Source organism: Stigmatopora nigra, chromosome 3 (genome assembly GCF_051989575.1).
Source record: "Stigmatopora nigra isolate UIUO_SnigA chromosome 3, RoL_Snig_1.1, whole genome shotgun sequence".
Lineage (NCBI taxonomy): Eukaryota > Metazoa > Chordata > Actinopteri > Syngnathiformes > Syngnathidae > Stigmatopora > Stigmatopora nigra.
The window spans coordinates 13,992,862-14,007,421 of NC_135510.1; the positions used below are offsets into that span (position 1 = coordinate 13,992,862).

A 14,560-nucleotide genomic window follows, 5' to 3' on the forward strand; every position below is an offset into this window, starting at 1 on the left:
ATACATTTTTAAATATTTTTTCATGATTGGCCTAAATTACAAAGATGGGGTCAAAATCGAGATCCAAAAATTGCACCAGCATTTAAAAATGCTGTCTTGTTCATTTCATTGTTGTATTTTATCACTCGCTTTGGATTTCATATGAATATACAAACACAATGTCATCATACTCACCTAGGAGGACCTATTCTAGACTAATTTCTAGTAAAATCTTGTAAATCTTTTACTTGCATTAAAACTCCATAGGCTGCTAACCACTTAAGGCAGTTTTTGTACCTGACTACTTATTTATGTGATCACTTATTCATGTTACCTACTTAATAATGTTGACTACTTATTTATGTTGTGTACTTATTTATGTTGACTACTTATTTATAGTTTTTTATTATTTATTTCTGCACATCATGTTGAAGATTTAAATCTCATTATACTCTCAAACTTTATGACAATAAATGCATTCAACTCAATTCAATTCAAAGATACAGAAGCCTAGTATTTATATTTTTAGCTTCATAGTGGAGCAGACAAAAACACAGAACACATGTCCTAATTTCACTTCAAATCAGTGTTAATTACCTATAGGCCACCTGGAAGTAACATCGACGAGGACGAAAATTCTGAAATTCCCCCCAAAAAAAACAAATTAGCATGAATGAGACAATGAAGCTTTAAAATCTTGCAGTTTCGTGAAATACCTCATTTTTTTCCACATAGAGAACTTGTCACGCCGTTTGGATGAACTTCTCGTTTGGCTTCTCGGTTGAGCGTGCGCGTTCCCGATGGTTTCGTCCTTCCTGGATTTGCTGCTCGCTCCCGTCATTCTCACATTCCGTCCGCGCTCACGTGTTGCTTGTGTATAAAAAGCTCGCAGGACCCGCACATCATGCTCAGTGCGTCTCCGGACAAACGACGAAAAATGGAGTCAGCTCTCAACCAGCTGAAGAAGCACACCGTGGTGGTGGCCGACACGGGGGACTTTAACGGTAAAATTATATTAGCGGCTAATGCTATCCGGTTAGCTTGCTGGATTAAGCGAAGTCCATCATGAATGTGAATGACCGCGGTGTTAATAATAAACCCGAGTGTGGCAGCTACACATGGTAGCATCAAGATAACAGGGCCCGTGGTTTTCCTCCAGCTATCGCTAATATATGCAGGAACTTTTTTTTAAAATTATTATTATTTAAAGTCATTGGGCAAATTATAGTAATCCGATTAACGTGTTTAATCTGAAAAGTAGTCAAGTATCCAACTAGTTTTTTTTTTCTGGAGGATGTCTTAAAGCAAAAAAGTTTTAGTGCAAGTAGTTTTATATTAATATTTTCGTGCATTATTTAACAGTGCAGTGTGTTTATTAATGGGGAAAGATATATATTGTTTCATCGTTAAACAAAAAATGCATTTCGATTTTACTTCCTAGTTTACCTGATATTTTCGTGCATTATTTAACAGTGCAGTGTCTATTAATGGGAAGAAATACATTGCTTCATCGTTATACAAGAAATGCATTTCGATTTTACTTCCTGGTTTACCTTCCTGTCTTGCATGCCATTTAAATTTCCTGCAGCGGCTTATGAAAGAAGTGTAGTAATTTGATAAGGTGATGCAAATGCAACAGACTTCTTGCAGAGTCACGGTGACAGCTGTTTTCTCAACAAAGGTTGGATTCAGGGGGGGAAAAAATGTTTCATAGTTTCCTCAAGTTTTCCATCATGTATTCATAAATGTCACTTTATAGTATTATATCAGCACCTGATGTAAGTGCCCAAAAGTTGTATTAAGATGGCAAATTTGATTTCGAATGCACATGTTCTGTCTTCTTTCCAACATTTATTGAACCAAAGCGCATATTTAAGTGTGGTAACTTAAGAAATAATATGCTTTGTTTCATTAATTACTATCATGATGGGTCAACAAACTTCCCTTTTGCACAACAAATGCCAGTATGTGGCTATATGGAGCAACACAAGAAACTTTCTTAACTTGAGTTTATGATGCAAGATGGGCTTGGAGGAAATGTTGTGCAGTTCTCACAGTATGCAACAATTTTAGATGCTCTATGGCAGTGTTTCCCAACATTTGTTGAGCTGTGACACACCTTTTGCATTGAAAAAGTTGCAAGGGACACTACTATCTGAAAATCTTTTAATTTAAAACTGTCACCTTTGTTAACAATAGTCATTCTCATCAAAGTTTTATCAGCAGGAATCACGTTAACCATCAAAGTATTCCAGGATCAAATATTAATATTTTTGGATTAAGCTTCTGCCTAACCCTAGCAACTGTCACAATGTAACAGGCTACCTTTCTATCATGTGATCATTATTCTATCTGTTAATTTTCAGAATATAGCTGCCAGAAACCAGTGAAGTATATTGTCAGTGGAAATGCTTTCACAATGCAGCACAGCATCGGCAATCCGATAACTGGAAGGATGGTGTGTGACGTGTAAACATGTACTGGACTGTGGACAGTGTCAATTGCATCAAAACATGAAAGAAATTGTTGACATTCCTTTTTTTTGCTGATCCTGACATTATAACTTGCACATTGGCACTTGAAAAGGGTGGAAAATTGATGGGTCAATCAGAAAGTCCGGACATTTTGACAGGCTGTTATTGGCTCTGCCAGGAGTCTGCAAACCAAAAGATAAAGAGCCATATTTTGCACAAAAAATCCAAATATCTGTAGCCTTTAAAAAGTTACAATCCTTATAATGATGGCAACACTATGTATCTATATTGGTTTACTATCAATATGACCAAGTTGGCTACTATACTTCCGAAGGGGTTTAGGTTAGTTTTCTGGAGACTTGGCAGTGCTTCCAAGTGGTGTTCAGGCCAGGCCACATTAGAGTGGATGAAAAGGCTTGTCATGTATAGGTATATTGAGAAAGCCCAGGCCAGCGTTTAAAAATGCTGTTCTGTTCATTTCATTGTTGTAGCTTTTCACTGGCTGTGGGTTTCATATGAATAAAAACACTGTAGCTCTTCAAATGCTTTTCCTTTAAAACAAAATATGGCTTGCGAACGGTGTAAACAACTGAACTATCTAGTTTTTTCATTATTTCGGAATGCAGATTATTTTTTGAATGCAATTTTACATTTGGTCATTGTTCTTTTATTCACGCTTGTAACTGAAAACAGCCTAGTGAAAAGTTTAATTGTGATATTTGGGGGAACCAATAATTTGCAATGGCAAAAAGTTTAACTTTTACCTGTTTAAAATGGAGCCATTATATTTATAAAATTGTACCCTTCTACAAAAAAGTACGAATTACTTTTAGCTCACTAATAAATTGAATTGTTGTCACTGTATTGCAGCCATTGATGAGTACAAGCCACAGGATGCCACCACCAATCCGTCTCTGATCTTAGCTGCTGCCAAAATGCCTGCCTACCAGAACCTTTTGGATCAGGCCATCAAATACGGCATTGCCAAGGGCGGGTAAGAGGCTGCATTTGAATTTCGATCAAAGTGTTCTTCCCTGCAGTGATCTGCATTTCTAAACCATGTTCATAGGGTATGAGTAATAAATAAGAAAACTACACGTTTATTTTCAAAAGTGAAGGAGTGGAATCGTCTTTTTCTTTGTTTTCAGAACTGAGGCGGAGCAGATTGCCAACACCATGGACAAGCTGTATGTGAGTTTTGGTCTCGAGATCCTCAAGAAGGTCCCAGGCAGGGTCTCAACTGAGGTGGATGCCAGGTAAATGCACATAGTGGCGTTGACCAAGACTGAGATTTTGTTTCACACACATTAGGAAGCAATTCATAAATAGTTACTGTTAACTACTATAATAAGGGTAATTGTATCTTACAGACTGTCTTTCGACAAAGATGAAATGCTGGCCAGGGCTTTGAGGTTTATTGCACTCTACGAGGAAGCTGGAATCAGCAAGGATCGGGTGCTCATCAAGCTGTCATCAACATGGGAGGGAATCCAAGCTGGCAAGTGAGTTTGTGGAGTCGCATCATATTTTTTTTCTTCATATTCTTGGCAGGAAGAGCCAAGAGAGAAGAGAATAAATCTCCACTTTCGTCCAAAGGCAAACCATAAAGTGTAGTGAAAGACAAATTATAGTTGATTGAGTCTTTTTAGTATGTTTGTTTTTAAATGTCTACCTTGTATTATGACTAAAATGCTATTTGTTCTATTTCAGGGAATTGGAAGAGAAGCATGGCGTTCACTGCAATATGACCCTCCTTTTTTCTTTTGCACAAGCTGTAGCCTGTGCAGAAGCAAAGGTGACGCTTATTTCGCCCTTTGTCGGGCGCATCCTCGATTGGTACAAGGAAAACACCGACCGGAAAACCTACGAGCCACATGAAGACCCAGGTATAGTTTTCCTTTTTATTGGACATTATTAATCAAGCAACTAGACATACTTTATTTGGTGTTTAACTTGTTGGCTGCAAATGATGGCAAGACATTCAACAGGTTGGAACTGTGAAGGTTGGCAGCAAAATGTTTTGACACACTTTTAAATTCATGGAAGGATGAAGAGAGCCACACTATTGGATGTCTTCTAACCATCGACGGCATTCAAAGAGTTGGGAATCAGATGTTGCTTGAATGAGCTAGAATAATTACTTTTAAGTGTTAAGCGTTGATAGTCAATGATGATAATTTTCATGAAATATAAATGCTCAGAATTTTTGCAGTAGGAAAAACAAAGCTACACACTTAAAACATTTAATAAGGATTGCTGTTTTTTTTTACTATTCCCTTTGACTTGCTAGTCTGGTCTGATTGCTTCTCTAAACGTGACGTGGGAGTCATCAAAGTAGCCTGACGGTTTCTTTTCTGAAACTTCCTCATTCTTCTGTTTTTTGTTGTTTTTTTCCACCCCTGCTTTGAAGGTGTCCAGAGTGTGACAAAAATATACAACTACTACAAGAAGTTCGGCTACAGCACAGTGGTGATGGGTGCGTCATTCCGAAACACTGGACAAGTCAAGGCTCTGTGCGGATGCGACCTTCTGACCATCTCCCCTGGGCTACTGGCAGAACTCAGCCAGGACCATAGTGCTGTCACTCCGATGCTTAATTTGGAAAAAGGTACCACTGTGAATTTAAATGTGTTTGGTATTACTGGACATCCTGTTCATCTGAACTTGGAGCTTTGGGGGTGAATTGAATGTGGCAAAATTGAAGAAATTTGTGTTTATTTCCTTGATTTTATTTTTTTAATTATTATTTAAAACTATCACGGGCCTTTTCTGCATTTTGCAATGTACAGTGACTGTTTCCACTTGGCCTTTGTTTTATGTCTACAGCAAAGGGGTGCGATCTGTCTAAGGTCCAACTGGATGAGAAGACCTTCCGTTGGCAACACAATGAGGACCGTATGGCAGTTGAAAAATTGTCTGACGGCATTCGCAAGTTTGCTGCTGACGCCATCAAGCTGGAAACCGTAATCAAAGTAAGATGCCCTTGGATAATTTGGTTTTGGCACAGTTTCCTTATAAGTGTTTTTATCTTTTCAGGAGAAATTGATTCATGCCAAGAATGGTCAGTAAGGAACATGGATCATATCCTGTGGCACTGATTTTTCAGGGTTGAGACTGCCTTGTTTGCTAGCTTACACTTGACAGGCATTTGAAAGCATCTCAAAATAGTATCCTTCCCTCTGACCAAACTTGACAAACCTTTTCTTATGAAAGACCATCTCACAATCCACTCTTTAGATACAAAGTCTTACGTGACAAATGATGCTCATGTTGGTGTTTCAGATATTTAACCAGAAGGTACTAAATCATTCCAGAGAGTTGCATCGTGTGACTACTCGTGCATGAGCAATTTTAACCAGAAGAACCAATGTTTGAATTGACTTGACGATGGGATGTGAAGCAACTTTGTAATGCTGATCCCCAAATTTTACATGTTATTCTTGCCAGTTTAATAAATATACATTTTAAGCAGTGAAGTTGTGTCATGTTTCAATTAAGTACATAGTGAATGTTTTTTACTATCAGCTATCCAAATATAAATCCAAATATTTGCTGATTTTGTGTTCTCACAGAATCAGTGCGACATTGTACTGTGAAAACTGTCTTGGACAAATACGATTATCTATTCAATTTTTTTTTTGCACATAATTATTGTATATGCACTACCACAAAGCTGTTACTGTACATCCAAAACTTCTCTACCAGTCAGGTATTTCTACTCTCGAGTTGCCATAGGTTTGGCAAGTGCCTTGTCTAGACTATTTAGAATGAGCTAATTATAGTTGCATATAGAAGGTTCTCAAGGCGTTCTGAAACAAAATGGGCAAAGCAGTGTCTGCAAGCTTAACATTGTGCGTTGTCCTTACAAGATAATTACAACAACAACAGAAATACCATAAATCCACCCATAATGCCTTCAGACTGTCATTTTACGGTCAAAAGATGGAAATTTACGAGTAAAGATGGAGCAAATGGTTCATGAGGTGTCAACAGAAATCCCTGGCCCCAGGTGAGACTGGTTTACTGAGCCTCAACATCTATATATTGTGTTCTGGGAACCATCAATTAAAGTATCTTTGTAAAAAAAAAAAAAAAAAATCATTACTTTAAGCAGAGAGTGACTGTTGTTTTGTCACTTGTTTCATTAGCCTTCGTGTTGTTTTGTTTTAGGGTAATGGTATCAATTTATACAATGTGGGTACATTTCAACCGAACTCGAGTTGCACTGCATCAACATCAGTCTCGGAGAACACACTATTTTTTTTAAAGCCCTCCTACTGACAAGCTTTGTCATGCTTCCCTTATTTTCTATGGTTCAGCCAGTTAAACTTCATTCCCTCGAATAACCTTCAAATTTTTGTTTCACACCACCATTTGCTTTGACGTACGTATACCTATGGGAAGACTGTTTCTGGTGTGACTGCATTTATGGAAGGTAACAATTGAATGTCTCTATTTAATGTAACCTGTCATTTATAATCCTTGTTTTGCCAAGGTTTCAAATGGTGGCATTGTAGGTTTTGATATTGATACCAAAAATAGTGTGTTCTGTTACCGTTTTGAAGAGCATTGCAAGGTTACTTCAAAACTAGTTATAGAAATATTTAGGTTTTCAGGAGACATTCACATTGCAACGAGTAATGGTGGAGGTATTGGTTGTGTTAGTAATGCAGTGTTGTGAGAGAAATGTTTTTATTTTTTTGTGTGAAAAAATAACTTGTCAATACCATCCAATTTGCATGTAATATTGGAAAACAACGGACCACTGAAAGTTTTTGAAAATGAGTATAACTATTGAAATTAAACAAAACTTTTTTAGCAGCGTAGCGCGACTACATTTTGTATTACATCTGTTTTTATTTAGTGATGACAACAATATTGGAGAAATTAGAAATAGAGTTTGAAGTGATGATACATTCCTAAAAACATCTCAAATGTTTCAAATTTTAAACTTGGTTATTTTACTACATTTTTTAAATGTATTCTGGAAGCCTATTAAGCTGTCTGTTCCCCCACTCCGCCTCCTCCGTTACTTCCAAGACGCCACTATACCTCATAAAGTATAGTATCTGGAATGGGGTACTGTATAAATAGACCATTCTTGTGTTCTTCAACTTTCCTGTACCATACAGTCCATTGATTTCACTTTTCCTGATGAGAATATTGATTGAGGCACCAATAATCATAAAATTATATAATGGTTTCATTTTTTTTAAATGTAAAAGAAAATGTTTGTCTTTGCGTGTATAACTTTTTTTAATCTTTCTTGAGTCTCAGAGGTTTCGTGCGTTCTTATAACTTAGTCATTGATGAACACGCAGTCACTTTTTGTCATTTTTCAGATCAATTATTGCATTCCGTGCATTTTAGAGCATTTAACACACCATTTTACAGCTGATAAATGAGTGTATTTTGTTTTTGTCATTCTGACTTAAAGCATAACTGTCTCTTTTTCACATATTTAAGTGACAGTACTGTGTGGATAAAGAAGTGAGATGGTGGACAGCCTGAGAATGGCAATCATTGCACTGAGCTTTGCTCTCCTTTGGATGGGTCTAACATTCTGCCAGGCCTCATCTCTTGGGCTTACAGTCCACGTCGTGCCCATCCAAAATGATGGAGGGCAATCAGTGAGTGACATTTTTCCCTACTCTTTTTATGAAATATACTAATAGTATTTAGAAAATATCGATCACTTGGTCTTTACGCTGATGATTTTTCATTTTAAAATGCATGTAGCTCAGGGTTTAATTATTTTTCTTAAGTACAGTATATGATTTCAAGTATATGTAAAATTTTTGCAGGTGAGAGCTCATTTCACCACCATTGCATCAAACCCATGCCCCCCACTAACTGGGCTGTGCACTGAAGGGGTAAACTGTACTCTTCATAGGGCCTACGAACCTTTCAGTGGCATTAAACCCAGCTTAGGGTGGTGTGTTCGCCAGTGGGAGCAGGTTCTCCCCAGTAACTATCAAAAAACCATCAGTTTCAAGTATGAGACCACATTCTGTTTTCCTCCATAATTTCTGCATCCACTGTTTGTATTTATCTTGTAACAAACTGAACAATGATGCCAGTTTTGTATATCTGTATCAATTGTTGTTTTATAAATTGTTAGCAGTTTAAGCCATATGTTTTCTTTTTAGTTCCGACACCACTTTTTACGTATCAATGAAGGCAGCGCCACATCTACGTGTAAATTCTGGGAAACTCAATCATCCTCCTTATGTTGCACTGCCGCCTCCAATGAGGTAATGTAACCACACCAAATTATTTCCAGGAATAGCACAAAAAGTACTCAAAGCGATTATCTAAATGAATCATTTGTTTATTTCTTACCTTATAGGGCTCGCATGAACTGTCCTCATCACATCCATCTCTCGGTAAAAGATCTGGATGGAGACAAGGTGCGATGCCGGTTTGCTGAGGAAAAACAAGGAGAGTGTCTAAACTGTTCTCCGCACTCTTTTATAGAGTTGAACGAGGTCAGTATGGCTTCAGTATTAACCTTGGCCTACTGCTGCTCCATAGAAAACTAGTGCTAAGACAGACTAAAGGTTGCAATCTATTGGGTAACAGCAACAATCAAAAATTGGTAATGGCCCGTATTGGTTCCATAGCTACCAAGTTTCAAGATGATTGGTTCATGAATAACGGAGGAGTAGGACTGCATAGTCTGTCTCCACAACAGGAAGAACAACAACTATTACTTGAGTGATGACCTGAAAGGCCTTGAACTTATAATAAGGATTATTGTAAAGAATGACTTTGTATCAGACCAGTCATGAGTGTAGTCTGCTTTTTGCAGCAACCCCCGCAACTTTCAATCAGAGCTGATTCATTGGTCAAAGTAACTATATTCACAGAGTCATTAACACATATTAGTGCAGGAGTACTCATGGTATGCCAAAAAAGTTCATGTGGTATACAATACAAACAAGGCCATGAACCACATTTAAGTCAAATGTGAAATAGACAAATGTTAAGTAGAATGCAATGCTGTGAAGTTCATCAAGTGACTAAGCATATCATAGTGTGCCTTTTTTTCTCTGAACTTTTTCCAATTTGCTAGGATTCATGTATGTTGACATTTACTGGAAATGCAAAACTTGGCCCGTATTCCATCTACCTGATGGCAGAGGACTATATTCCTACCCCTAAAGTAAGCCAAACCAGTGACAGGCAACCTCTCAGTTCTGTGCCGGTGCAGCTTTCATTTACCGGTGAGTCTTAAAAGTGAACTTATTTCTAACTATGGAGTAAAAGCCTTATACTGTGTGCTCATTTCAGGAATGTGTTGTGTGTGTGTGTGTGTTTATCTCTAGTGGAGCAGTCAACTTCCAGCTGTGCAGATGAGCCTATTGCGACTTTAAGGACTCCCAGAGAGCATGCAACTTTTTATGCCCTACCATTCGAGGATGTGAAGTTTGATGTTGATTTCATGTCCCAAAAAGAGAGGTGTCTTTGAAAGCCTTGTTTAATTTGTCCTTTAAGCATTTAGGTTAGATTAGAACTTTATTTCATCCCGTATTTGGGAAATTTCTTGGTTGCAGTAGCAAGACAGACACAAGACACACAAGACATTGTAGACCTAGATAAAAAAAATGGAGCCACACACATTTAATGGATTAATATATTTCTAAAGTGCGACAGCCAGGCGGATGAGTGGTTAGCGTGTCGGCCTCACAGTGGGACACCTGGGTTCAAATCCAAGTCAGTCCCTCTGTGTGGAGTTTGCATGGTGTCCCCAGGCCTGCGTAGCTTTCCTCTGGGTACTCCAGAATTAGCTGGGATAGGCAGCACCACTATGCGACCCTTGTGAGGATAAGAGGTTCAGAAAATGAATGTATTCTTTTTCTCAGTGTTACAGAAATAGCAGTTGTCGGCCAACCTGGGCTCCTCAAGTATGGGTTCACTTCAACTGATGGCATGTCAAGACTTTCCATGTCCTGGGTCCGTGGAGAAAACACTCTGCCTCGTGCTCTTCCGATCTGCTTTGTTGCCAATACCGTGACGTATGTTAACTGAACTGATGCCACATATCCTAAAACCTGGCTAAAATCTGGCTCCTCTAGCATAGTGGTTCTTAACCTGGGTTCGGTGGAGCCTCTGCCACGGAGGTCAAGTCACATCGACTCATCCATCATATCTAGACAAAATAACATCCCCCACTTGACCATCCTTGGCTGCAGATGATCGTGACATTGCTTGGCCTATCAGTGATGCGAGAAATGTATATATATTGAATTTGAAAAAACAATCTGATTTTCTTTTACACTAAAGTATGGTTTGGTGAATGCGCATATGAAACCGGTGGGGTCCGGTAGCTCCAACAAGGTTAAGAACCACTGCTCTAGCACCATCAATGGATTGTTTTTGATAGGGGTCTCATCTGAATATCTCCTCTTTCCAGTTTGCAGTCAGAGCCTCGATGTATATGGCTTTACCAAAGTAAGTATTGCTTAATTAGTTAGTTCATTCATGTCATTATTATCATGAATTATAACATATTTAACCCTGCTTCTCTCGAACTCATTTTAGGAGAAATCAAGACCCTTCCTCATGGAACAGGTTATGAAAATGCCCAACCCTCCTCACCTTTTTTGATTTGGTTACAATTGCTGTAACACTGCCATTTGTTTGTGAGTCTTAAAATGTAGTGTCTGTCTTTAGAGTTGATATGTAATAAGACAGAGATGACACTCATCCTTCCCATTGGCTCACTAAGCAACATCAACTTGGATGAGTTGCAGCTCAACAGCGCCGCTTGTCCCATCAACTTCAACGAAACCCATCTCACTGCACGTATTGCTCTTGATGGCTGTGGCACCAAAACTGTGGTAAAAGGCTGAAGAGAATCATTTAGTTGTTTTCATTATTATTCTAGCTCGTGCTACTCTTTGAGTTCAGAAATGCCTCATGTTTTCAGCACATTGGGACAGAGCTGGTTTACACCAACACCTTGAAAAGTGTGCATCCTTCCTCCTTGATCAGACGTCAGCCGTCCCTCATCTTCCCGTTGGCCTGCCGATTCCCTGCCGTCCAAGCCAGAAGCCCAAATTTCAACATCAAGATTCCCACAAACGCCTTTGATAATGCTGCTGTTCGATTGGAATTCTACAACCCAGGAGAGGGACCTATGGCGAAATACACACGCAATCCACAATTCAATCCCCTTGAGCCAATACTAGCGCAATTGGATTCTTCACCAGCACGTCATATTCGTGCTGTCCAAGGGCAACTGGGGTCCAGGATCAAAGACCTGGACCTCCATTTAATTTCAAATACAACTTTGGCTCGAGCAGAGATCAGTATCCAACGTTGTATGGAGTCTGAGACGGCGGACTTTACTCAAAGTTACATTTTTTTGGAGGATGGGTCAGTAAAATGTGACTTCAATTACCTATAACTCATGAATAATGGAGAGTAATTAATACTAACTACAGACGTTGCTTTCCAATTAATGCCCCTTCACAGATGCAAATCTGCCCGATCAACAAAAGAGATTGTGGCCTCAAGTAACGTAAGAATCTTCCGACTTCGTTTGGCCGACCTGTTTCCAGTTGGAATTATGGTCTGTATTTTTTTGAATTTTTTACAATTTGCACTTTTTCCCCCTGTTACTGTATCTTATACTGTGTAGATACATATAATATAAACTCTTGTATGGACTCAATAATTCACCTCATTTATAAATCAAAAATGAGTAGAGAAGTAGCATCAATCTATTATATAGGGGTGACAAACATGTGGCTCTTGAGCCGCATGCAGCTCCCGGCCAAAATGATTCCGGCTCGTTGCTTTTTATCATATTTTGTATATAGTGTGGCTCTTTTTGCCTCGTTTTACGTATTCTCTCTTAACACGCACACAAATTCATCACGGCCCATTAAAAACAAATTATATTTAAAAATAATTTGGTTGATTGAATTTGTTTATGCTGCTTCTGACGTAAAGAGTGGCTTTTTGATACTTACAGTTTAAGCCCCTTTAAGTGAATTGGACATCTATTGTTGTCAATGGTTGGCAATGAGTTGATTTTGCGTCCCTTTATTCTCATTTTAAGGTACTTAATGATCACCTCCTCTAAAATTGTCGGATCATTTACTATAGTTTTTTTGGGTGAATTTCCAGGCTACCTCATTTTTATTGGTCACTTTCTGCTGATTTCCAGGCAGTTCCAGGTTACTTCCTTTTGGGTTTGAGACATTTTAAGATTCTTTGTAAACTCATTGGCTGCCTCTGATCGCATCGTTTTCACCACAGGCGGCAATAGAATGAATATGACTACAAATAAAATATTGAGCAAATGCATGTACTCAATCACACAACTCAAAAGCCTGAATCCGAGGGGGTCGCTTTCGGTCTGCAGGCCATACAGTTGACAGAGAAAGTGCAGGGGGACATTTTGCTTGGATAATGTTCAAAATTTCAACTCCTCAAATCTCTTCTGACTCATACCCTTTATCCCATGTCACACAGATGTATGTAAAATGTGAAGTGGATCTGTGCATCACTTTCCTTCCATCTGAGAAGTGCTCGAAACAGTGTAACCAGGCATTGGGGAGAGGTGGGACACCAACAATGTTGAGCAAGCACTTCACTGTCAGGTCAGAACCTATAAGTCTTGTAAGAACAAGAACAACTACATCTATGAGTGTCGTCACAAATGAAGCGGGGCAAACTGAAGCGGGGCAAACTGAAGCAACAACATCTGCACCAGTTGAAGTAGTCATCGGCACCTCAAGTGGTAAGTTGCATCATCAAAGCACGCTTTAAGACTTGTGTTACAAGTCGAAAGATCCCAATCATGTAGGACTTCTTCACAAACAGTTTCCCACCACATGGGGGAAATCATTTTAGTTTCAGTGAAGATTCCAATTTTTCTAAAGGTGATTACACATATGTAACCTGTAATTGGTTGACCAATGAGAGCATCTGCCTAAAGACAACAAGAACTGTAGAAAATGAATGAATGAAAATCTTTTAGAACGTAACCTTGTAGGTCTTTGACCTTGCAAACTGACGTAAATATTTTTTCTTTGGTTCTCTTGCAGCTCCAGAGCAGGCCTTTTCCATGGCGATGGGACTGACCTTAATTTTAATCAGCATATTTCTTCAACATATCTGCTTTCCCTAAATGTTGTTTGCTGATCTTTGTTAGGGAAAAAAAAGATGTACAGAGGAATAAATGAAATGATATAGTGGAGCAACTGGGGGGAAACTGTTTAGAATTTATATATACATATGGGTACAACAAACGTTGTTGGTAACCACTACATAGTTGTAAGAGGGAGAAGTTTCAGCATCTCCATCTTTATGGTGTGTTAAGTATAATGTAAGAACAGAGCAATAAAATATTCATAAGAAATTGAAATTTGGTGTGCTTTGTCTCATGCTACTTTTGACCTTTTTGCTCTGAGAGATTCCACCGTTTTACCTAAGACTGGAGATATCATTACCCAAGTGGGCTAATTAAGGAAACAACTACCTCCCTTTTGCTTTTTATTTCTGCATTCATTAATTTTCAATTTCCGCTTAACTAAATATTTAATTAATGTGGTTGTATCAGGTGGCTTTATTCCATTTATTTTCATCAAAGTTTAAATCCATTCTAGTATTTTATCCAACCAGCTTTGCAAACTTATTTGTGTGTTTATTGATTTATCTGGTGCATTACTCATCAATATATCATTAAGAATGTAAATATTATTTATCTACTGGGGAAACTGAACTGCTTTTGTCTGCATAAAATTGACTGAAATATTTTAACCTTTATTGAAATTGTTATGGCATGATTTGCTTATACCATTGTATCAATCAGTAGGAGAATAACCTTATTCATACCACAATCCAGGCATGCTTTAGGATTTTAGGACTACAAACTCACTCCATGACTGTTTATGAGCAGCAGGTCAAAGATTCTCCCATGCTCTTGCCGCCGTCCCCAAAAGCTGCAAAGATGAGCATTCAATTACTCCTCCCAGTTGAAATTAATTGGACGTCTCTCATGCATTTCAATCATTTATGATTTCATTTATTAATTCAAAAATAAAAAAATATAAAAATAAATACATAAATAAATATATCTATATATATATATA

The 14,560-nt window shown here is 38.2% G+C and overlaps 3 protein-coding genes across 3 annotated transcripts in view; 2 read left to right on the plus strand and 1 right to left on the minus strand.

Annotated features, from left to right (window-relative positions):
- tspan4a (tetraspanin 4a) overlaps positions 1-810 on the minus strand; it is an 84,624-nt gene extending 83,814 nt beyond the window's left edge. The window contains exons 1-2 of the mRNA XM_077712997.1: positions 696-810; positions 577-617 (exon numbers count right to left, since the gene is read on the minus strand). The gene's annotated coding sequence lies outside the window, so the exon portion shown is untranslated. The remainder of the gene's footprint in view (positions 1-576; positions 618-695) is intronic.
- taldo1 (transaldolase 1) lies at positions 787-5,929 on the plus strand. Its single transcript, XM_077712995.1, has 8 exons — positions 787-983; positions 3,324-3,447; positions 3,602-3,709; positions 3,824-3,955; positions 4,164-4,339; positions 4,864-5,061; positions 5,280-5,425; positions 5,490-5,929. Exons 1-8 carry the CDS (start codon positions 884-886, stop codon positions 5,520-5,522), a joined length of 1,017 nt encoding a protein of 338 aa, XP_077569121.1. The 5' UTR covers positions 787-883; the 3' UTR covers positions 5,523-5,929.
- A 1,988-nt stretch (positions 5,930-7,917) lies between these two features.
- LOC144194848 (uncharacterized) lies at positions 7,918-13,833 on the plus strand. Its single transcript, XM_077714183.1, has 14 exons — positions 7,918-8,083; positions 8,258-8,448; positions 8,603-8,707; positions 8,803-8,941; positions 9,529-9,679; positions 9,782-9,914; positions 10,319-10,471; positions 10,870-10,907; positions 10,998-11,027; positions 11,130-11,296; positions 11,386-11,834; positions 11,934-12,030; positions 12,939-13,206; positions 13,514-13,833. The coding sequence occupies exons 1-14, from the start codon at positions 7,949-7,951 to the stop codon at positions 13,594-13,596; spliced, it is 2,139 nt and encodes a 712-aa protein (XP_077570309.1). The 5' UTR covers positions 7,918-7,948; the 3' UTR covers positions 13,597-13,833.
- The last annotated feature ends 727 nt before the right edge of the window (positions 13,834-14,560 follow it).